Here is a 23,032-nt window from a genome sequence, read left to right as displayed (position 1 = left end):
TCTTAGTATTTTCTTTTCTCTAGCTTACTTTAATGTAAGAATACAATATTTACTACGCATATCTCATGAAATGTGTGCTCATTGGCTCTTTGTGTTCTCAGTAAGGCTTCAGTCAATGGTAGGTGATCAGCAGTTAAATTTTGGAGGCGAGATCCCTGGGTGGCACAGCGGTTTGGCGCCTGCCTTTGGCCCAGGGCGTGATCCTGGAGACCTGGGATCAAATCCCACATCGGGCTGCCGGTGCATGGAGCCTGCTTCTCCCTCTGCCTGTGTCTCTGCCTCTCTCTCTCTGTGTGTGTGTGACTATCATAAATAAATAAAAATTAAAAAAAATAAATTTTGGAGGCAGGGAGTCAAAAGTTACACACAGATTTTTACTATTCAGGAGTGGGTTGTGAGGTGGGATCAGCTCCCCTAACCCCAGAGTTGTTGAAGGGTCAAATGTATTTACAAGGAGACATTAAGTAAATAAGACAATAAGTAAAAAAAAAAATTCCATCCAAAATTGTTTAGTATGATTGCAAATATATGACTACGTATGTTTATTTTTTAAACAAGCACTATTTGGATGTTTGTTTTGGTCTCTATACTTAGTGTTATGACACGTTACCTCATGTTGTCTCCCAGCTGCCCAGTGGAATAGTATTTGCCCCTTTTACAGGTGAAAAAACAGAGGGTCAGGTTTGTTCAGTGAAGCCTCCCAGCCAGGAAGTCAGAACCAGGACTCAAACTCCAGGCCTGATGCCCTCTCTACTGTATCATGCTGGGATCAAGATTAGTGATGGGGGCTGTCTACAATACTACTTCTTTTAGACTTTCTCTTCTGTTGTCATTATTAGAAATTTCTAAAGGAAGGAAGTGTTGGCAGTTGAGGGTGAGAACCAGGGAGATATTTATGGTACATCACATCAAATGCTTTGTTTTCTTCTCCAGGATGACATGGAAGCATATCGGACCCAGAATCGCTTCCTCAACTCCGAGATCCATCAGGTCACAAAGATCTGGAGAAGGGTGGCTGAAAAGGAGAGGGCCCTCCTGATGAAGGTAAGAGGCAGAGTCCATCTCCATGCCCAGCCACTCTTTGGTCCATCACCTTCTCGCCCCCAATATCATTCTGTCCTTATCACCTGCCTACCCTACCTCTGGACTGTGCCCTTTCTTTATGAGCTGCCTTTCCAGCCCCAGGCATCTGTGCTCTGATTGCTGCTTCTGATCACCAAAGTACAGAGGAAGAGACAGACAGCCATTAACGCACCTTCCATCCCATCTAGAGTAACTTCCAGAGGATTTAGAGGGCAGCCATTCCTCCCCTCGCCCCTTCATTTTTCTCTTTTTCCCCTTTTTTTCCAAAAAAAATTGCATATACAGGGAAATTAGAAAGTGGCCATGCATATCCAGGGAAAGGCTCAGGAAAGACTTGAGAGCTTAAGTTTACACTTTAGGCTACCATTGGCACAGAGACAGCCTATAACAATCAAAAAACAAAATCAGTTTTTTCTCAAATTGGGAGAATCTGATTTCTAGTGTTCAGATATCCAGTTTTCAACAACAAAATCTCAAGGCATACAAAGATACAGAAAAGTGTGGCCCATTTGGAGGAAATACATAAGTCAAGAAAAACTGCCCCTGAAAAAGACCTCGTGCTAGATAATACTAGACAAAGCCTTTAAAACAGTTGTCTTAAAAATGCTCAAAGAACAAAAGGAAGATGTGGAGAGTCAAGAAAGCAATGTATGAACAAAACAGAAATTTCAATAAAGATTTAGAAAACCTACAAAGGAACAAACAAACAAAAAATTCCAGAGCTGAAAAGTACAATAACTGAAATGAACAATTCACTGGAGGGATTCAAAGGCAGATTCAAGCAGGCAGGAGGAAATCAGTGGACTTGAAGATAAGAGTGGAAATTATTTTGTCTGAGAAACAGAAAGAAAAAAGTTTGAAGAAAAGTGAACAGAGTCTCAGTGATCTGTGAGACACCATTAAGCAGACCAACGTACCCATTATAGTATGGGAGTCCCAGAAGGAGACGGAGGAGGGGGACAGAAAGAATATGAAAAGAAATAAAGGCTGAAAACTTCCCAAATTTGATGAAGACACAAATAAAAACAACCAAGAAGCTCAACAATTTTCAAGTAAGTATAAACTCACAGAAACCCATACTGAGACACATTATAATCAATCCTTTGAATGCCAAATATAAAGAGATTGCTTGAAAACAGAAAGAGAAGCAACCCCTCACATACAGGGAATCTTCAAGAAGATTATGAGCAGATTTCTCATCAGAAACTTTGGAGGCCAGAAGGCGTGGGCCAATATATTCAAAGTGCTGAAAACAAAAACAGCTATGAACCAAGAGTTCATATTTGGCAAAACTTTCTTCCAAAATGAGGGAGAAATTAAGACATTTTCAGAGAAACAGAAGTTGAGAAATTTTGTTCCCACTAGATCTGCCCCACAAGTAATGCTTGGACAGTCCTAGAGGGTGTGATGGAAAGACACTAGACAGTAACTCAGGGGTGTATGAAGAAACAAAAATCTCAGTAGAGGTAAATACATGGGCAGCTGTAAGACATAGTATTACGGTAAAAAGGGTTTGTAATTCCACCTTTGTTTTCTACATCATTTAAGAGAATACTTTTTTAATGCTTAATCTAAAAGTTAGTATTACTACAACTTTGGTTTGTAACTCCACCTTTTGCTTTCTACCTAATTTCAGAAACCAATGCATTTAAAATAATTATTATGTTTTGGTGCTCACAATGTATAAAGCTGTAATTTTGTGACAACAACCAAAAAGGTAGGGATGGCACTATAGAGGAACAGAGTTTCTGTGTGTTATTGAAGTTAAGCTGGTATAAATTCAATTTAGAATGTTAGAGCTTTAGGGACACCTGGGTGGCTCAGTGGTTGAGCATCTACCTTTAGCTCAGAGGCTGTGATCCCAAGGTCCTGGGATCAAGTCCCACGTCGGGCTCCCCTCGGGAAGCGTACTTCTCCCTATGCCTATGTCTCTGCCTTTTTCTGTGTGTCTCTCATGCACAAATAAATAAAATCTTTTTAAAATAAAAATAAATAAATAAATTTAAATGGATTAAACTCTCCAATTAAAAGGCAGAGTTTGGCAGAATGGATAAAAACACATGATCCAACTATATGTTGTGTACAGGAGACTCACTTTAGATCCAAAGACACAAATGGATTAAAAGTGAAAGGATAGAAAAAGATATTCTATGCCATAGTAACCAGAAGAGAGCAAGGTGGCTATGTCAGACAAAAGAGACTTTAATTTTTTTTAGAGTTACGAAAAAGACATATGTTAATAAAAGGTTCAATACAGTGAGAAGATACAACAGTTATAAACATTTACATACCTGGTAAGAGAGCCAGCAAAATATATGAAGCAAAAACGGACAGAACTAAAGGGAGAAATAGGTAATTCTGTGATAATAGTAGAGACTTTAATACCTTCACTCTCAATAAGAGAAGATAAGTAAGGAACTAAAGGCCTTGAACAACACAGTAAACCAACTGGATCCAAGAGGCACAGCACAGAACATCTACCCAACAACAGCACACGTATTCCTCTCACGTGTATATGGGACATTTTCCAGGACGAGGTATTTGTAGGCCACAAACTCTGTCTCAGTCAATTTAAAAAGACAGATACCATGCTAAGTATCTTCTCCAGCTGCAACAGGATGAAGTTAGAAATCAGTAACAAGCAGAAAGGTAAAATTCACTAACTTGTGGAAATTGAACAACATACTTTTCAACAATGAATCAAAGAAGAAATGGCAAGAGAAATTAGAAAATACTTAAAGGCAAAGGAGAAAGGAAACATAACATACTAGAACTTAAGGGACACAGCAAAAGCAGTGCTGAGGAGGACATTTATAGCTATAAACACTTACTTTAAAAAAAGCAAGAAAAGGATCCCTGGGTGGCTCAGTGGTTTAGCACCTGCCTTCATGCCCAGGGTGTGATCCTGGAGTCCTAGGATCGAGTCCCACATCAGGCTCCCTGCATGAAGCCTGCTTCTCCCTCTGCCTCTGTCTCTCATAAATAAATAAAATCTTAAAAAAGAAAAAAAAAAAAAGAAAGATCTCTAATATAAAACCTAACTTCACAACTTGAGGAACTAGAAAAAGAACTAACCCAAAGCTAGCTGATGGCAGGAACCAATAAAGATTAGAGCAGAAATCAATTAATTGGATAACAAAAAAGTAATAGAACATCAATGAAACCAAAAATTGATTTTTTGAAAAGATGATCAAAACTGACAAACCCTGAGCTAGGTGGACTAAGGAAAAAAAAACAGAGAGGACTCAAAGTCAGAAATGGAAGTGGGGACATTACTACTGATTCTGCAGAAGTAAAAAGGATTATAAGAGTACTATGAATAATTGTATACCAACAAATTGGATCGCCAGATGAAATGGACACATCCCTAGACACACGAAGCCTTCAAGACTAAATCATGAAGAAATGAAAATCTGAATATGCCTGTAACTAGTAAGGAGGTTGAATTAGTAATCAAAAATCTCTCAACAAAGAAAAGCCCTGGACCTTATGGCTTTCCTGATGAATTCAACTGAACATTTAAAGAGGAACTAACAAGAGGCCTTCTCAGACTTTTCAGGGAGGTTGCGTGCAGACTAGCAAGGGAGTCAAACACAATCAAGATGCATTTGAGCACACAAGATTCTTTGGGCCCAAAGGGAGGGAGGAAGTCAGGGAGGACTTCCTGGTGGGAGTACCTTCTTGAGCTGAGTCCTAAAAGTGAGTTAGTGCTATCCAGGCGAAGAGAGTAGAGAAAGGCCTTCCAAGAAAAAAGACAGCGTGGTCAACACCTGTGGACTGAGAGGTGGGGGAAGGTGGGGAGGGAAGAGCTTTGGGACATTCTCTGAGGAAACTGGGAGCTGTAGAAGGGTCTTGGGTGGGGAGGTCCTCAATCAGACTTATGTTTTGAGAAAGCTGGGGGCTCAGTTGGCTTGCAGAGGTGGGCCGGGGAGCACAGAGACTTGGGAGTCTGTAGCAGAAGTGCCCAAGAAGAGTACTGGGAGGGGGCTCGGGAAGTGGCCCTGGTGGCAGAGGGACGCAGACGTGGGAGCCAGCTGGAAAGGGGAGGGGAGCAGGCTCACCAGATGGCCTGGAGTTGATGCTCAGGAGATGGTAACCCGGGCAGGAGTGCAGCAGAATGGCTGCCTTGACCAGGAGGCTCCCCCTCTGCCACCTCAGGATGAGACAGGAGCCAGGCTGGCCCAGAGGTCACGTCGATGCTCTGAGGCCGATTTTTTCCTGACCAGCTTACACAGAAGGAAAGTGGGCCCAGGAAAATTGCCTGAGCTGCTCTGCACACCCAGCTATGAACATAGAAATACAGAAGTTCAAGACAGGGGCAGGGAGTACTCAGGAAGGCCACTGGTGGGAGAGAGGTGGTATGCTGGAGGAACAGGAAGAGCCGGTAATACAGAAGCAGAAGGCACAGGGGCACTGTCCAGAGCCACATGGCCATCTCCTGGGCACTGCTCCATAGTGCCACCTACAGAGAGTTGCTCTAGGCCAGGTGCTTGGGGAGAGCCTTTACACACATCAGCTCGTCTCATCCTCCCCAGAATCCTGGGGCAGACTCTATTTATTATTTCCATTGTTTAGAGAAGCTAAGGCACAGAGAGGTTAAGTAACCTGCCGTAGGTCACCCGACCAGCAGTGCCTGAAGCAGGATGGGACTGCAGGCTGTGTGAGAACCTGCACTGCCCTGCCCACCACTCCCCTCTTCTGAATCCAGCTGCAGTCCTGGGCCTGGCTCTCCTGCCTGGAGTCTCTCTGCCTTGCTATAAACCCTCAGGTGTGGGGCGCATCTCCTGTCCCTTGGATGACTGGCTGGGGGTAGGGAGAGCATGGGAGATGAGGCTGAGAAGGGTTCTGCTGCCTACAGCTGCTCAGCCTCTCAGTGGGCCCAGGCCCAGCAGATAGCCTGACAGCCCCATCCCACCTTCCACAGTGTGCCTACCTCCAAGCCAAGAACTGCCAGGTGGAGAGCAAGTACCTGGCCGGGCTGCGGAGGCTGCAGGAGGCCGTGGGGGGTGAGGCCACTGAGTGCTCGGAGCTGCTGAGACAGCTCATCCAGGAGGCCCTGCAGTGGGAAGCCGGGGAGGCCTCAGCCGACGGCGTGGAGCTGAGCCCCATCAGGTGAGCCCAGCAGCCAGCGAGGGTGGGCCTTCGTGACCTGAGGGTCCCCAGCCCTGGTGCTGGTTCCCTGCTGACCGCGTACGAGCCCTGCACATCATTTACTTCCTTGTACCTTCAGATAAAGAGCAAGTGGTGGGGATGAGCCCCACATTACAGTTGAGGGGTTACAGCTTCAGAGGAGGCAGCCCCTTGCCCAAGGCCACAGAGTATATTAGTGCAGCTGACCTGGGTCTGCTCCAGAGCTCCATTTTCCCCACTTCCCCAGGCTGTCTCCCAGAGATGTTTGTCAGAGAGGGGAGGAGGGGAGACAAGCCAGCTGCCTCCCCTGAGCCAAGTCCTTGCCAAGGACAGTGAACAGTATCAGAAGGGGCTCTGGCTGTGGGGTCTAAAGCCCCTGAAGGCGGGGCGGCCCAGTGGAAGGAGCCCAGGCTTTGGAGCCAGACAGGGCTCTTTCACCATGTGACCTTGGACAAGTCACTTTACCTTTCTGGGCCACATATTCAGCCTCCAGCAGATGTGGGCTAACATCCCCACTTTGCAGGGGCTAAATGAGAGAGCACATGCAGAGCACACAGTAAGGGCAAAGAAATATGGAATCAGTGAAAAGCCTTCTGGGATGGATCCCTAGCTCTCCCATCTTACTTGTCATTGATGCTGTCTGTTCCCCATCCATCCCTGGGCTTACTCACTGTGCCAGTGGGATTCTGGATTGGCAGTGCCAGACTCCTTGAGCCTAAGGCTTCATGGAGTAATAAGAGGGTCCTTTATATTTGCATAGAGTGCACTTACTATGCACTTACTACATACCAGGCACTGTCTAGGCCACCAGTATCTTACAACAAAGGATGTCAATGGGTCTTTGCGAGGCAGGACAGGAATTCTTTTACCCATTGTATAGATGAGCAAACTGAAGTGCAGAGAATTGAAGTGACCTGCCCAGAGCTGCATGGCTAACCCACAGTGAAGCCCAGGCAGGAATCTTGCCTGGGGTTCCCCCTCCCCACCCTCCCGCCTTGCCCCTTATCCAGGGAAGGGCTCTGCAAGCTGCTGCTAACATAGGCTTTTGCTGGCAGTGAGTATGATGAGTATGGCTTCCTAACGGTGCCCAACTACGAGATGGAAGACCTGAAGCTGCTGGCCAAGATCCAGGCACTAGAGGTGCACTCACACCACCTGCTGGCTCATGAGGCTGTGGAGCGGCCGCTGCGGGAGCGCTGGGCTGCCCTGAGTGATCTTGCACCCTCGGTGGAGCTCAAGCAGCTGCTGCGGGCAGGTGTGCCCCGAGAGCACCGGCCGCGTGTCTGGAGGTGGCTGGTCCACCTCCGCGTCCAGCATCTGCAGAGCCCCGGCCGCTACCAGGAGCTGCTGAGCCGGGGCCAGGTCCGCGAGCACCCTGCTGCCCGCCAGATTGAGCTGGACCTGCACCGTACCTTCCCCAGCAACAAGCACTTCACCTGTCCCACCTCCAACTTCCCCGACAAGCTGCGCCGGGTGCTGCTGGCCTTCTCCTGGCAGAACCCGACCATCGGCTACTGCCAGGGCCTGAACAGGTGAGCATCACAGCCCTGGTGAGGGCACAACCTTTATCCTTTAGAGCACCCCTCGGTCCCTTTGGAACCTCCCAAGAACCTGGAGAGGTGAGTCCAGGAGGGTTGATTCCTGCCATATAGATGGGGACAACATGGACATGTTCAAGAGGAGGACGAGGACAAGGACGGGTTCAAGACAGAGGGGCTCCCCAGGCTGTGCGCTCTCCTTCGATCTGCACTTAGGGTGCGCCACTCATCATCACTCATATAGAAAGCACTGTGAACAGTCCCCCCACCCACCCCGGAATTTTGTAGTGCACAACTCAACTCACATATCGCAGAACTGTCTGGGTCATGGATCATTTACTTTAAAACAAAACCCATTCAAGGGAGCCCAAGAAAAAAAAGAATTTGTAAATGTTACAGGGGAAGTTCATAAAAGCCAGGAAAAGAAAAGAGAGGGTGAGACCAGATGGTCATTAGAAACCAAAGCACCTCCTCTCGCCAGCAGGGCCCCGGCACTACACAACCCCAGGGCTGCCGATCATGCCCCAGTCCATGGGGACAAGTCCCGGAGTTGTGCAGCAGCCCCGTCCTGCCCCGCAGCCCCTCAAGGGGGCCACATCATCTCTGGCCCCTCTTGCTCTACATCTCTGCTTCCTCTTCTCAGCAGACCAGTCTCTGTCCATCATTCCTTGAACATTTAGGGCCCCTCAGGGCTGTCAGACTGGAGACCTTAGCCCCTGAGTCTGGAGCCTTTGCCCCAAATCCTCCTACTTGTCAATATCCTCATGTCCTCAGGCCTAAATTCCCAAAGGAAAGAATGTGATTGGCCCAGCCTGGATTCATATCTGCTTCTGGCAACAGCAGGACATAAGGGCTTGGGGTTGGAGGTGAGGTGGAGTGGGGTGACCTGGTAGGGCTGCCCTGTCCAGCACTGTAGAGGACTCTCATGGATGGCCCCGGCTATCTAGACAGAAGTTACATAATTTCAAATATTCCCCAAAGCAAGTTTGGACTCCATTTAATTTTAATATGCATATACTCAAGCAAAATTTACATAAGACATTCTGCCCTTTTTTTTTTTTTTCAGAATAAGCGATGTGTGACATTTATTTAACACAGAATAAACATTCAGAGAGTCCCTACCCAAATTTGAATGATTCCTAAGGATACATATTTTTGATACTGATTTGCTGCCTAAATTGGGTGAAATTGAGCATATATACATGTTCAGTGGCTGGAAATTCAGAGTCAAACCACAGCACTGCCAGTCTAAGCTGAGGGGGCAGGGGAAAATCCTATAGCAGGAAGGGTCTTGAGACAAACCTTCCAGAAGGAAAGAAGCTTCTGCCTATGTGGAAAAAGGCAGTTGTGAGGCTGTGGAGGGAGATGTAGACTGAGCAAGTGGGGGTGACACCCAGGAGTGTTTCAACTCTTTCTCTGAATGCTTTTTTTTTTTTTTTACTGATATTTGCTTAGGCAGATATTCATATTGCTTGAAATCCAAAGTTATTTGTCATAGGAAGAGCCCCTTCAGGGTCAGACACTGGGGCCCTTAAGCCCCACCCTGCAGGCCCCTTTCACTTGTCTGAGTGGCGCCATCTAGTGGCAGCCGGTAGAACCATGTGCGCAGCTTCCGGACAGACCCTGCTTCTGTGCAACACTCTCCTGTTTAGAGGGTGACGTATGTCATAGTAATGATACAGTGCTAACCTAGGGAAAAAACTTTAAAACCAGTTCTCTGTAAAATATAAGTAGAGTGCATTAGAAGTAGCTGTTTCTTTCTCACATCACCACGCTGCCTCCTTTGCAGACCCACTTGAGCCTGAATGCCTTAAGTTGGAATCTGGCTTCCGCCCTGAACAGCTGGTAGGCCCTAGTTGGTATGAGCAGCCTCTCACTACTGACCTTTTAATGTGTGCAGAAATCTGTGCTGGTGCCAGCAGCCACCTCCTGGACTGAGCACATCCCAAGACTCCAGTGGAATGGGGTAGGGTGGAGAGAACACCAGGCTGGGCTTTGGGAACCCTGGGTTCTGTCTCCACTCTGCCACCAGCCGACTGCGTGACCCTGAGCAAGTGACTTCTGCTTCCCAAGACTCGGTCTTCCCATCTCTGCAATAAGTTTATCTAGACCCAGGGATGACCAGTAGGAAGCACCTGCCTTGTCTTGTGAGTTTTTGAGGCAGCCTCCAGGGTCAGTGGGAAAGAGCACAATGATCACTCAGTTATGTCTACCCTGGGCATAGACCAAAAAGAGTGGTGGCCAGTTTCATACATTGCTGTCCCTGAACTAAATGACCTCAGAAGGCCTCCTTCCCCAGCTTTGAGAGGGTAGCTTCCTATGTCCCAAGAGATCTGTGACTCTTCCTTTTGTCCACTCAGCTCAGACTCAGGAGGGTTTGTACAGGTATTTTAGCCAGAGTGGAAAGAAATTTCTTCTGAATCTACTGGGTAGAGAAAAGGAGTTTCCTTTTTCTTTTGAGAATTGACCCTGTTTCTTTAAAAAGTATGAACCTCAGAGAAGGTTGGAGATCATGAATCCAGTCTAGTGAGAGTCCAGAAAGGGATAAATAGCTGGAAAATGAAAGGTGTTCTTTAAGCCCATCAAGAGCATGAGGCTCCACAGTGCTCTAAGGCGGCATCTTCCTAAGGGTGTTCAGTGGGTGCACTGTACAAAAGAGGTTCCACAGCCCCACTGGATGGATGGCCTTGGGTTAGAGTCACATGGGGTCTTGTCACTGCAGAATTCTCAGAGGCTTTTACATGTTGTACATCATAAGACTCTAAAAGGGGGCTAGAGTATGCAGCATTTCCCAAACATTTTTGAATTTGGGACCTTGTGTTCACCTAGCATCTTGAGAGACCCCCGCATTTTGGCAGATGTATTCCTGGATTGACCCTGGGTGAGACCTACCAGGAAAAATGGGATAAGTAGAGAAAACAGTACTTCTTCCAGGCTGACAGCCCTGCTCAGCACTGTGGGGTTTTCTTCCTTTCTTACCATGATCTCATTGGAGCCCTGTGATAACTTTAGGGGACAGGGAAGCAAAGGAGAGAAGGAATTCTGTGTAGTGAGCACCTGCTATATGCCAGATAGTTAGCAAGGCACTGTATGTAGGTCTGACTTCCCACTCAAAATGTCTCACAGCCCTGGGAGGTGGAGATTGTTAAATCAACTTTACAGACGATGAAAGTAAGGCTCAGAGAGGTTAGCACACTTGCCAAGGTCTCAAAGCCTGTGGATATTAAGATAAGAATAGCTAACATTCATAAAGCACTCACTACGTGTCAGGTAGTGTGCTGGGCATTTATCTCATGTTAACTTCATTCATCCTCATAATAGTCTTGTGATTATTATGAGGAGGTTGAGGCTCAGATAGGTTTAGGAACTTGCCCACGATCATCCAGCCAGGAAGCAGCAGGTCCAGAATTCACACCTAGGCAACAGGGCTCCAGAGACTCAGATCTCCTCATTGCTCTGGAAATCCCCCATGCAGTCCTCCCCAAAAGCATGTTCATCTCACCCCAGGTTCCAGAACACTAGCCTAGTTAAAGAGTAGGGTTGGGAGCCAGGGATCTACCTCTCTGCTTGGCTGTAACTTCTACACATCACCCCAGTGCTCTTTTCCTCCCATTCCAGACTGGCAGCCATTGCTCTGCTGGTCCTGGAGGAGGAGGAGAGTGCCTTCTGGTGTCTGGTGGCCATTGTGGAGACCATCATGCCGGCTGATTACTACAGCAAGACGCTGACGTCATCCCAGGTGAGCAGGGCAGGGACCGATGGGACAGAGAGGCCATGTAGGTTGGTGCCCCTTGAGTGGTACCTTCAAGCTAGTGAATCTAGCTTCAAGCTAGTGAATCTCAGAAGAATCAGGAAGCTCTCAGGCCTCCATTTCTCCCTCTGTACACGGGGCCAGTAACCCCTCCCTGGGACTCCTGGGAAGTTCAAGTGAGCAGATGGCCTCTACAGCTGTTGGGGCCCTGCCCACAGGGTAGATTGTTGTTATTCCAGTAGTGACACAATGTCACGAGAAATGGTTGGGGGTTTTTTTGTTTGTTGTTTAGTTTTATGTTTTTCAGAAATGATTTCTTGGTGAGGGAAGAAGAAAATCTAGAATCTCTTGCTTTTTGCCAGTAAAGAATTTCAAAATAGAGGTCAAGTGGGTAGAAGTAGGAGTCAGTAGGACTCGTGTGGACAAGTGTTCACACACAGTGGTCACGGCCTCCCGAGAAGCGCAGCTGTCTCCATCCTTACAGCCTCACCGCCCTCTGACTCAGCCCAGACGAGCGCTGGAGTCAGGGGCAGCTAGGGCCAGAGCCCACCCTCCCCGAGCCAACTGCATGGCCTTGCAACATCCCCTCTCTGAACACCTGGTTTGTCTGCTTTGGGATGGAAGTACTACTTCTTGGGCTTGTTGACAGGTGTAAATGTGAAACCATTTTCGACCTCCCATCTCCTCTCTCACTTCACTCCTCATCCGGCTCCCGCTGCATCTGAGCTGTCTGCTTTATGCGGAGAGGCCAGTGGGTGGATGGGTGGGTGGGTGGCGGACCTTCCCGCTTTCCACCCCAAACCTACCAAGCCATTTCCTGCCCCTCTCCCCATTCCTTTCCTTTCCTATTAGGATCACCCAACACTCATTCCTCCTGCAGGACAACCACAGGGGTGGTGGTGGTGGTGGTCAGCAGACACACAGGTGTCCGCTGTGAAGGAGGGAGGTCAGGGCCAGAGACTGAGACTGAGGATTCGTCAGGTCATGAATCAGAAAAAGAAACCCAACCTCACAGTGGCTTAAGGGGCGGATATTTCCCCCAGATAATGAGAAAGCTGATGCCCCCTTCAGGCTCTCTGCTGGGCCATCCCTCACGTATTGCTTTCAGCACCCTGTTCATGGTCACAAGACAGCAGTACCACCTCCAGCACTGTGGCCGTGGTCCAGGCTGGGAGAAGCAGAGGGTTGGAAGGCAGGGGCTGGCTCCGCTTCCCCGCCCAGCAGTTGCTCACACCTTGTTGGTCAGGACTGTCTCACATGGCACCCCTCGCTGCAGGGCGGGCTGGGAAATGTTCCATATTTTATTGTCATGCTTCAACATCTTGGAAACTGAGGTGTGTTGTATAACCAGGGTGCTGTGGTAGGGTTGTTGGAAGGTTTGTTTCTCATTTTTTTAATGTAGAAGAATTTAAATGTACAAAAAATAGAGAAAATAGTATATGAACCTCTATGTATCTATCACCTGGTTTGAATAATTATCAACACAGACACGCAACTGCTGTTCCCTATCTACTCCCGCCCACTCCTCTTGCTTTGGTGATCTTGAAATAAATCCCAGACATCACGTCAGCAAATCTGTGAATCCTTCAGCAGGTTCAGTGGCATCTTAAGCTCAGTAAATTACCCTCGGTCTTGAGCTGGATGCACTGAACATCTTGTATGTCAGGCGCAAAATGGTTGTAGATATGTGGCCGTGGTGTCAGCAGTACAGGTCTGAACTGCTGCTTGGCTTTGGGTTCAGGAGGGCAAATGGGCCAGAACACGAGTGGCTAAGAACTTAGCCCACAGAGACCTCTACATCATAGCCCAGTCCTCCAGCCCAGAAGACTGCCAGCCTGTGCTGGGAACAGCAGGGTGGTGGCCACGAGGCAGGGGTTGAGGGGATCCTCCAGGCACTCTGTGCTCCTGGGGTGAGGGAGTAGGGGGACTCCAGGACTGTGTGTGGACTGGCTGGGTCGGAAGGGCAGGCAGGGAGCCAGGCAGCCCCTTCCCTAGGTTGGCAGCTGACAGGCCCTCTCTCCCTGGCTCCCAGGTGGACCAGCGGGTGCTCCAGGACCTCCTCTTAGAGAAGCTGCCCAGGCTGATGGCTCACCTGGGCCAGCACCGCGTGGATCTCTCCTTCATCACCTTCAACTGGTTCCTCGTGGTCTTTGCAGACAGTCTCATCAGCAACATCCTTCTCCGGGTCTGGGATGCCTTCCTGTATGAGGGCACCAAGGTAGGGCACTGCCAGGGGTGAGCAGGACAGTCCTGGGCAAGGCCTTTCAGCCCTCTGGGTCTCGATCCTGCCCCCGGAGAATGGGAAGATAGTGCTCCCCTGGTCAGGCTGTTGAGGACATCTCGTGGGAGCATGGCTTTATAAACTAAAGTGCTTTGCACACACAAGGAGGAGGGGTAGTTCTGCCTCCGAAGATGTGTCTTAAAGTTGGGGGGGATTTCCTTTTCCTAGGGAAGAGCCACAGCTGGGATCCAGGAGGCCCGTCCCTATTCCCTCCACTGCCCATCCAGTCACCTGAGCCCCTCTTTCTCTTCCTCCTGTTTGGACTGAGCCCCATATTGGGAGGCTGGCACATGGGCGTGGTCCCAGCTCTACCTCTTGCCTTTCTAGGAGACCCCGGGCAGGCCTCCCTTCTTCCCCATAGTGGTTGAGAACGTACCACACTGCAGTTTACAGAGCACCTTCAGATCTGTCACTCTGATTCCTGCTAATACCCCATGTGAAGACAGTATTACCCCCATTAGGTCCAAGAGAGTAGCACCTCACCCAGGGCCCCGGGACAAGTAAGGATAGAGCCAAGCACTTGGTCCCCATGCCCGGATTCCACGCTGTGCTCCCTCCTCCCTCTGGGGTTCCCCCATCTGCCCCTGCCTCCCGGGCTCCCCACACACGAGCTTTCAACCTCTGCAGCCTGTCTGGGGGGGGTCCCACACTGTCTGGGTGTAGGGGGGTCTTCCTCCCCCTGGGGATTACCTGCCCTGGCCACCCCCCATGCCCCACCTGAGCCCCCACTTGCCCCCCAGGTGGTATTCCGCTATGCCCTGGCCATTTTCAAGTACAACGAGGAGGAGATCCTGAGACTGCAGGATGGCCTGGAGATCTACCAGTACCTGCGCTTCTTCACCAAGACCATTTGCAACAGCCAGTGAGAACCCATTCTGCCCCCAGTCCTGCCTGTCCGGCACCCCCACCACCCACACATGCCCCCAGGACGTAGAAGAGGGTAGGCGGGTATTTGCTGAGTGGAGATTTGTTAGTGGTGTCGATCCCCCACTAGGGCTTAGAAACCTTTAGGGACATTCCACTGCCCCAGTGGTTTGTTTGCCCTTTCACGTGGCATTCAAGGCCTCTGCTCAATTTCATTTCTTACCCACCTTTTCCTGCCCTTAACACCCACACCCTATCATCCTACCAAACAATTATTTGAGTTCCTAGGACACCAACGTCTGGACTTCTGGCCTTGCAGTTTCTTCTACTTAAAATGCCCCCGTCACCTTCACCACTGCCATCTTTGCCTGGCCAACTACTACTCATCCTTCAACACCTAACTCGCATGTCACCTCCTCCAAGCAGCCTTCCCTAATAAACCTTTCCTTACGTGTTAGAGTTCCCATAGCCCTAAGCTTCTTCCTGCCTCAGTACACATCACTTTGGGTGGAAGTTGTCTTCTTATTCACGGTTTCCTTCCGGGAAGGTGAGCTGCCTGTGGGCAGGGGCTAGGGCCTCAGCCACAGGGACAGAACAAATGCCGGGGTGCCTGGGAAGGCCCAGCAAATGCAGACCCGATAGGGCACTGGCTTTGGACTAACTGTGCTCTCCCCCCAGGAAGCTGATGAACATCGCCTTCAACGACATGAACCCTTTCCCTATGAAGCAGCTGCGGCAGCTGCGGACGGCGCATCGGGAGCGGCTGGAGGCTGAGCTGCACGAGCTGGAGCGACTGAAGGCTGAGTACTTGGAGACTAGGAACTCCCGAGACCCAGCGGTGCCAGAGGGTTGCACCAGTGAGGACGAGGGGGAGGGGGGACCCTGACTTGGCCACCTGCCCTCCCTGAAGCCCTTTTTCCCCTTTGGCCGTCAGGCCCCCAGGAGGATGGCCGTGGGGTGGTGGTCCCGCCCATGAGCCCCATCACCACATGACGTGGGGCAAGCCCCTTCCCCTCTCTGGGCCTCAGTCTCCCGTTACGACACTGTCTGCCATGGAGCCATTGATTGGGTCATCCCCTCGTGAGCACATACCCAGGGATGCTACCCCTTTCTCACTTCTTCCACAGAGCACTTTAGCACAGACGAGCAAGAATATGCTGTCTCAGAGGGTAACCTGAACATTCTTTAAGTTTTATCTGTATAAAACAATGGAAATATTGGAAAGAGTTGGCAAGCTTTGGAACTTGAATGAGTCCCAGTAACCAGCTGCTCCCGAGTGGGCCCGGGGCTCCAGGGTGTTGCATCATGAGGGCAACCCTGGGACATCCCTGCGTTCTGTTTCTGTGGGTGTCTCTGCAGGCCGCCCCCCACCCCCCGCTTCCCTGAGGAGCGAGGGCCCCATGCAGGTAGGCTGTGTCTCCCCGGGCCCCAGCACCTCTCCAGTGCCGGCTCTGCCTGTGTCCCCAGCCTAGCTCCCTGTGCACTGAGGCCTGGTTCCTGAGCCTGGCACCTATGCCCTCCTTTCCATTCACAGTGCGTTCAGGGGGTGGGGGGGAGGTTCTGAGGGAGAACCCCTGTCCACACCAAGAGGAACGTGGTGTGGGGCTCAAGGCAGAGAGTGCTGGGTCAGGCGGCCCTACTGTCTGGTCTCCTTCTGCCAGCTTCACAGCCCCAGGCACGAAGAGTCACCTCTTCTCTGAAAAAACGAGTGGCTGGAGGCTGCGGAAAAGGTGGTGAGAGGGACAAAGCTACAGCCTGTTGCCAAGTCAGGGCTGGCTCTTCCGGCACCCACCGTGTGCAGGAACTCTGTTTCAGTTCTGCTGGGCTCTTTGGGGCCCTTCCTCAGTGGTCAGAGGCCTCCCCTGATCCCCTCAAGGCAGGGGGTCAAGGCCACATCAGTGATTTTGGCCGCTAGTGTCTAAGCAAACCCTTGACTGTGCTGGTACAGGCTCGCACTGGGTAGACTTTAGGCAGGAAGGACCGGGGGGGGGCGGAGGGTTCTGGCATGGAAACTTCCAACTCTGATCTGAGGATCCTGTCCAGGGCTGGGAAGGAGGCACACCTGTCCCTGGGGACCAGGGACCCGCATGCTTGCCCCCAAGTGTGACCCTTGAGGAGTTGGCACTCCAGGCACCCAGTTCCCCGACACCGTGCCCCCTACACAGCTCTGGGGAATTGCTGTTCAGAGTATTTTCCTCCTACATAATGGGCTATGGGCCAGCCCCAGGGCTTTCTCCCACCAGCACCCCATGTAGGGTCTTGACAACCTTCCTCATTTTTGCTAAACTTTTACATCTGCTGAGATCTGAGAGGCGTGGTGGTGGCCTATAGGGTCCTAGCTGCACCCCCAGCGGGCTGGGTGCTATACCTCTAAGGGCATCATTGACAAGCAAGGGGTCCATCCAGCCTCCTAGTGCTCCCAGGAGGGCTAGAGGAGAGGACGCTGGTGGCTGGCACAGAGTAAAGTGCCACCTCCAGCAGGGAGTGGCCTCTTTATGGAGAAATGTCACCCAGAGGGCTCTGAAGAGGCCCGAGGCTCCAGGAAGGCCAGGCCCAGCTGGTCCTTCAGCTCCAGCCTTGAAATTCAGAGTCCCTCCTCAGCAAAAAATAAACAATCCCAGATCCGACTGGGGCTGTCAGATAAGCGGCACTCCCCTCTCCCTTCTTCCCTTCCTATCTGCCCTGCTTCCTCTCCCCCTCAGGCCTCCTTCCTCCCCTCCCCCTCCCCCTTCTCCTTAGGCCCACTCTCCTCACCCTCTCTCTCTCCCTCTTCTCCCTTCCTCATCTCCCCTCCCCAACCCCCCCCAGCTGGGTGCCTACACTTTGCCCCTCTTGGACCAGGGGAGGGGGTGGTGCTTGGTCATGGACCGGGCAGGGTAACCCCTGGCTTCCACCTGGCTGCACCATAGAATCATCTAAGCAGCTTTTTTTTTTTTTTTTTTAAGATCTTATTTATTTATTTATTCATGAGAGACACAGAGAGAGGCAGAGACATAGGCCGAGGGAGAAGCAGGCTCCCTGCGGGGATCCCAAGAGCCTGAGCCAAAGGCAGAGGCTCAGCCACTGAGCCACCCAGGTGCCCCAACCTAAGCAGCTTTTAAGGAATATTGGTGCTGTGTGCCCCGCACAGCCTGTTGTGGGGCCTGGGCATGCTGATACAGCAGGAGGGGTGGAGACCCCAGGACTGACTCTGATCCAGCTTCCTCCAGTCCTGAAATGAGATGCTGGAGCTGGAGCTGGAGCCAGGAATGAGAGCTGACTGTCCAGAGCACTGCTCACTCCAGGCCACGCTCAGTTTGGAAACAAGAAGGTGAAGCCTTGGAGAGGTTAAGGAACTGGCCCAAAGTCCCACAGCTGCTAAGTGGCTAAGCCATGCTCAAGCTTTGAGGTGCTAACTGTAAGACCAGGGAGGCGTCTTTCCAGCTCACCTCCACTTCTCTGGGGCCTAAAACACCAAAGGATCCAGGGGAAAGAGAGGCCCAGCCTATAGCTCTCCAAGTGGTATAGGGCCCCTGGGATAGTTCCAGGCAAAGGAAAATGGAAGATGCATCCACCTGACAGGCTGTACCAGGGACTGGCGCGGGGAGGGGGGGGGGGGGAGGCGGGTGTCATACCTCAGGAAAGGTCTGTGGCTGTTGCTGCCTGCCCTCCCTCCCCCTTCTTCCAGAATGGCAGAAAGGCATTTGTTTGGGGCCCACCCCTGGTGTCGTATTCCTGGCTCTGCAGTACAGCTGTTGCCCCCTTCCCCAGGGGATGCTGTCTTCTAGGGCCAGAGGATCCAATCCCTCACAGGCCCCCCTTCCTACCCCAGGGGATGGGATCTCTCAGAGCATCTCGGTCCCACTCAGCCCCCACAAGCTGCCATCCATGCTGCACTGGATAGGGGAGGGGGCTCCCTGGGGCAACTTCCTCAAGAATAAAGAGACTACTACTACTGCTACTTTGGAGACCCCCACTCCCGCTCCCCCCACACTCAGGACCTCACCTCTCAGGCACTGCCGTTCCTCGCTCTTGAGTTCAGTGTCCCAGGGCACAGGCCATATTGCCCAGACAGCTCCATTCTGGGCAGCTAGATGAAGAATTTGCCACCCTTCCTCACCTTCCTCACATGCTCTGGTCCTGCAAAGGCATATTTGCCCACACGTAGCCCATTAAACGAGGCTGGCCGTGTTGACACGTAGGAAGGGAAGGGGGCGGTGGTTTCCTGGCCTGTCCCAATCAACCATAAGACCCGATAGAAGATGCTGGCAGGTGGGCCCAACTCAGGCCAAACCTACTATATGGTTTTCTAACTAGGGGCCCCTGGGGCAGGTCATCCCTGCTCCGGCCTCAGTTTCCCATGTGTGCAATTCATAACATGTTTGGGGGAGGGTAGCCTTCCTCGAAAGGCCCAGGGTTAGGGAGAAAGGAGCAGAACAGGGTCCCCCACCCCCACCCTGTCCCCGCACACAGGTGTACCTACATGCACACAGGCAGCAGCCCCAGAAAGGGTCCTGGGTTGCGCGTACTGCAGAGCCCCCCAGGGACCTCCCAGCAGAGCCCCCCAGGGACCTCCCAGCGGTCCATAAGCCCATGGCCCCCGGAGGTCCCAGTGCCTGGGGCGGGGCCTCCGCGGGGAGGGGCTGGGGGGCGGGGACCAGCGAAGGAGTCGCAGGCTGCGGCGGGCTCCTCTTTCCCAGGAGATAGTCCGCTCTAAGCCTCGACATTCTTAGCTGTAAAGGGGGGTAATAGTAGCGGCTGAACGAAAGGGTCACGAGGATTACGTGAAGTACTACATGTAAATACGTAGTACGCTGTTGTTCACCGCACCGGACTGGCACCGGCCCCGGGGGCTCCAGGGACCCCACCGGACGAGACAAAAGCCCTGCTCCTGACGGGCGGGGGCGGGGGGTGGCGCACGGCTCTCGGCTTGGGCCTGGGAGCCCAGCTGTGTGGTCTTAAACGCCGCTTAGCCCGTCGGCGCCTCGGCTACTTTATTCGTAAAATAGCAATAGTGTAACCTCGTGGGCTCGTGCAAAGGGAGGTGATGCACTGAAGCGTGCGGCGGCAGGAGCTGTGCGAAAAGGAGCAGCCTCCCACCCCCTCCGTCCGCGCCGCGCGCTCGGGCCCCGGAGCAGGCGAGGCCGGCGGCAGCGCCCCCTGCCGGCCGCCGAGAGAACGGGGCGCTCCCGCCGCCGACGGGGGAGCCGCAAGGATTCCTCCAGCAGCCGCGGGTCACCAGGCGCCGCCCCCGTGGCGGGCTCTGCGCGCGCACTTGGCCGGGCCGGGCACCCAGCGTCTCGTGCAGGTCCCAGGCCGGTCTCGCACGCACGCACGGCTACGGTTCCGGTTCCACCCCACCCAGGGGGCAGCGGAGCTCGGGAGGTCAAGACCCCCGCCCCGCGGCGCGCAGCGAGGGGACGCCCCCACCCCCAGCCTCCGCGCGGCCGCCGGGCAGCCCGCCCCATCACTGCGGCGAGTGCGCGTGCGCGCGCCCCGAGGCCGGTCCCGGGGGCCAGGAGCGCGGGCCGAGAGGGGGAAGGAGGGGGCCCGGGGCGCGCGGCGGGGCTCGTGCCCGGCCCCGCCCATCGGCCCCGCCCTCCCGGCTGCGGGGGCAGGAGGCGGCGGCGCCGCGCGCGGGCACTCGGCGGGCGGCGAGGAGCGCTGAGCCGGAGCCGGAGCCGGAGCGGCCGCCACCACCGCCACCTGCGCGGCCGTCACCAAGGTAGGGCGGCCCCGCGCCGCCAGCCGTGCCCTCCCGGTGCGCACGGTGCGGGCGCGCTGCGCCTCGGGCTGCAGCGCCCAGGGAGGGATGCTGGGCTCGGCGGGGCGCGGGGGGCCCGGCGGGGCGCGGGGGACAGGCTTCCAGCACCTCGGCGTGACCCGACAAGGCGCCGCTCCTCTCCAGGCCTCAGTTTCCCCATTGGCATAGCGGGCGCAGTGGTGGCCCCTTCCGCCCCGCGCTGTTGGGAGAGGCCGCGCCGAGGAGGCTCCCGACGGCTCCGGGCTGGACCGGCACGGTCGGCACCGCCCGCCGCTCCTGCCCGCAGGGAGGGCCGCTCGCGCTGGGTGTGGCAAGCCGGTCCCGACAGCCCCCCCCCACGGCGGCCCGACTCCCCCCCCTCGGTGACCTGCGGGGCCGCAGCTTCCAGGTACAGGAAACAGGAGGGGGCGACAGCCCGAGGTCCCCACCGAGCCGCCGGGCACGCAGGGTGCGGCCGTCAGAGCCCGCCACCAAGCCGGCCTTGCTGGGAGAGCCCTGAGTTGGGAGTGAGGGGACCATCGGCTGCAGGCCTGTCTCGACCAGACCCGTGAACCCTCCAGGATTTAGAGAATGGTTTGCAACCTCCTCTTCCCCTTCCCTGCTCCCCCAGCTATGATGGGGCTGGATCAGGTTTTGGTGCGTGGACCTCAGAGGGGCAACAGTGCCAAGAGAGCTGTGTCTGAGTGGGATTGGATCTGGGACAGAGCAAGTGTCTGAGGGACTGTGGCTCTAGGCTTTCAGTATTTAAAAAAAAAAAAAAAAAAAAAAAGACCTCTGGCATCTGGCCCGGTCGCTCACTGGAAGGTTTTGCTGCCCCCATCACACACCCCTTAGGATGGGGATGGCACTAACTGTAAACAGCTGGAAGCTGCTGGTCCTGCCCTGGGCACGCAGACAACATCTTACTCCTCTTCCTCCACCCTGGAGCACTCATCTGGTCCCTTAAATCTGCTCACTTCCAAGCTGAACTGCCCCAAGCCTGGCACTCTGTCTCCTGCCAGGGCCCAAGGGAGCAAAGGGAAGGGGCAGGAGCTGAGGTATCTGCCCCAGAGCAAGTAGTGGTGAGCCTGGGGTTTGTTCCGAACCGCCTGCATCAGGACTGGAATGTGTCCCCTGCCCTTCCTGCACTTCCGGAGCACCTGTGGGTTAGCAGCTGCCTTAGAGGTCTGGAGTGAAAGGAGGAACCCGTTCCAGGTCCTTCCCCATCCTCTCCTGTTGCCTACCCTGATTGAGGGAGTAGTTTCTGAGAATCAAGTCTGAGCCTTTGGGTCCCTCTTGTCCGCTTTATGACCTGCTCCCACCCAAGAGCGTTCTTACTGCCAAAAGTAGAGAGGGACTGCCGGGGCAGGTGGTGAGCTCTCAGTGTCATCGGAGGTATGTGAGCAGAGGCTGGATGAGCACTTGCTAGGGGTGAACTGCCTTTGACTGCAAGTCTGGGATTCTTGTTCTGATTGAGAGTAGCCATGACCATGCCCTCTGGCTATGGTGGAACCTCACCCAGCCTGCAGCTAGACCGCAAATGAGTATTATTACCCCATCGTAAAAGCAGACTAAGTATATGTGCTGTCACTTGAACGTAACCCCAACACACAAGCATAAGTGTTACCTAAGTCTCTTGTCATCTCTACATCTGTATAATCTGGGTTCTGTTTTCCTGCTCACCTAGTGCAAGGAGGCACCCATTTTGGCCTGATTTAGGGGCATGACAGATTCTGGCTATTACAAAGTCATCTTATGCTAATAATTTGAAAATGTACTATGGAATTAGGGAATGCCCAAGCTGAAGGGGATCTGAAGGAGTCATCTCTCCAACCCCATCATTGTCTAGATAGGCATCCCCCAGCCCCAGAGGGAACATGATTTGTCAAAGCTGAGACAGCAAACCAGCCACCAAACCCAGGATCCTGATTCCAAGACCAGAGTATGGATTTGTTTGTTGGAAAATATATACCATATAGTTGGTGAAAGCAGTCTGTATGTATTCCTATAAAATGAGGGAAAATAAATACAAAAGGATAAACCTTTCTGCTGGCAAGGCTGTGGGCAATTCTCCAGCAGCATTTAATTCTGCAGGGCAATCTGGCAGCCTGTTACAAAAGTTCATGAAAATGATTTAAACTGCCCTTTGCTGCTAGACTTCTACTTTGACGACCTTACCCTAAGGAAGTAATTGTAGAGAGAGATTAATGTAATGCTGTTAATTATAATAAGCTTCCTTTTTTAATATTTTATTTATTTATTCATGAGAGACACAGGGAGAGAGAGGCAGAGACACAGGCAGAGGGAGAAGCAGGCTCCCTGTGGGGAGCCTGATGTGCAGGAATCGATCCCAGGACCCTGGGATCATGCTCTGAGCCGAAGGCAGATGCTCAACCGCTGAGCCACCCAGGTGCCCTTCTAACAAGTGTCACAGTGAAGCTTTTGGAGCTTTATCTGAGGTTTCATAAACATCATTTGAAAAGTACAGCTTAAAAAATAGTAGCATTAAGGCTTACATTGCTGGAATCTGGCCAACATAAAAGCAGTGTGGTCCGGAGGAAAGCCCACTAGACTAGCGTCAGCAGGCCCAGATTCCAGGATGAGCTCTTCACGTTCTCCTCTGTGTGACCTCGGGTCAGTCCCTTCCCCTTTCTGGTCTCACT

General features: G+C 52.6%; 1 protein-coding gene across 1 annotated transcript in view; it reads left to right on the top strand.

The window, feature by feature from the left end:
• TBC1D2 (TBC1 domain family member 2) overlaps nt 1-15,874 on the top strand; it is a 50,834-nt gene extending 34,960 nt beyond the window's left edge. Inside the window, 7 exon segments of the mRNA XM_038552915.1 lie at nt 934-1,044; nt 6,008-6,195; nt 7,269-7,745; nt 11,370-11,490; nt 13,535-13,720; nt 14,524-14,645; nt 15,326-15,874. Coding sequence (XP_038408843.1) covers nt 934-1,044; nt 6,008-6,195; nt 7,269-7,745; nt 11,370-11,490; nt 13,535-13,720; nt 14,524-14,645; nt 15,326-15,533 — 1,413 coding nt within the window. The 3' untranslated portion in view covers nt 15,534-15,874.
• The last annotated feature ends 7,158 nt before the right edge of the window (nt 15,875-23,032 follow it).

This window comes from Canis lupus, chromosome 11, assembly GCF_011100685.1.
Source record: "Canis lupus familiaris isolate Mischka breed German Shepherd chromosome 11, alternate assembly UU_Cfam_GSD_1.0, whole genome shotgun sequence".
In the NCBI taxonomy this organism is placed as follows: domain Eukaryota; kingdom Metazoa; phylum Chordata; class Mammalia; order Carnivora; family Canidae; genus Canis; species Canis lupus.
Note: the sequence above shows the minus strand (reverse complement) of the source record. Positions and strands in the feature narration are given on the sequence as shown.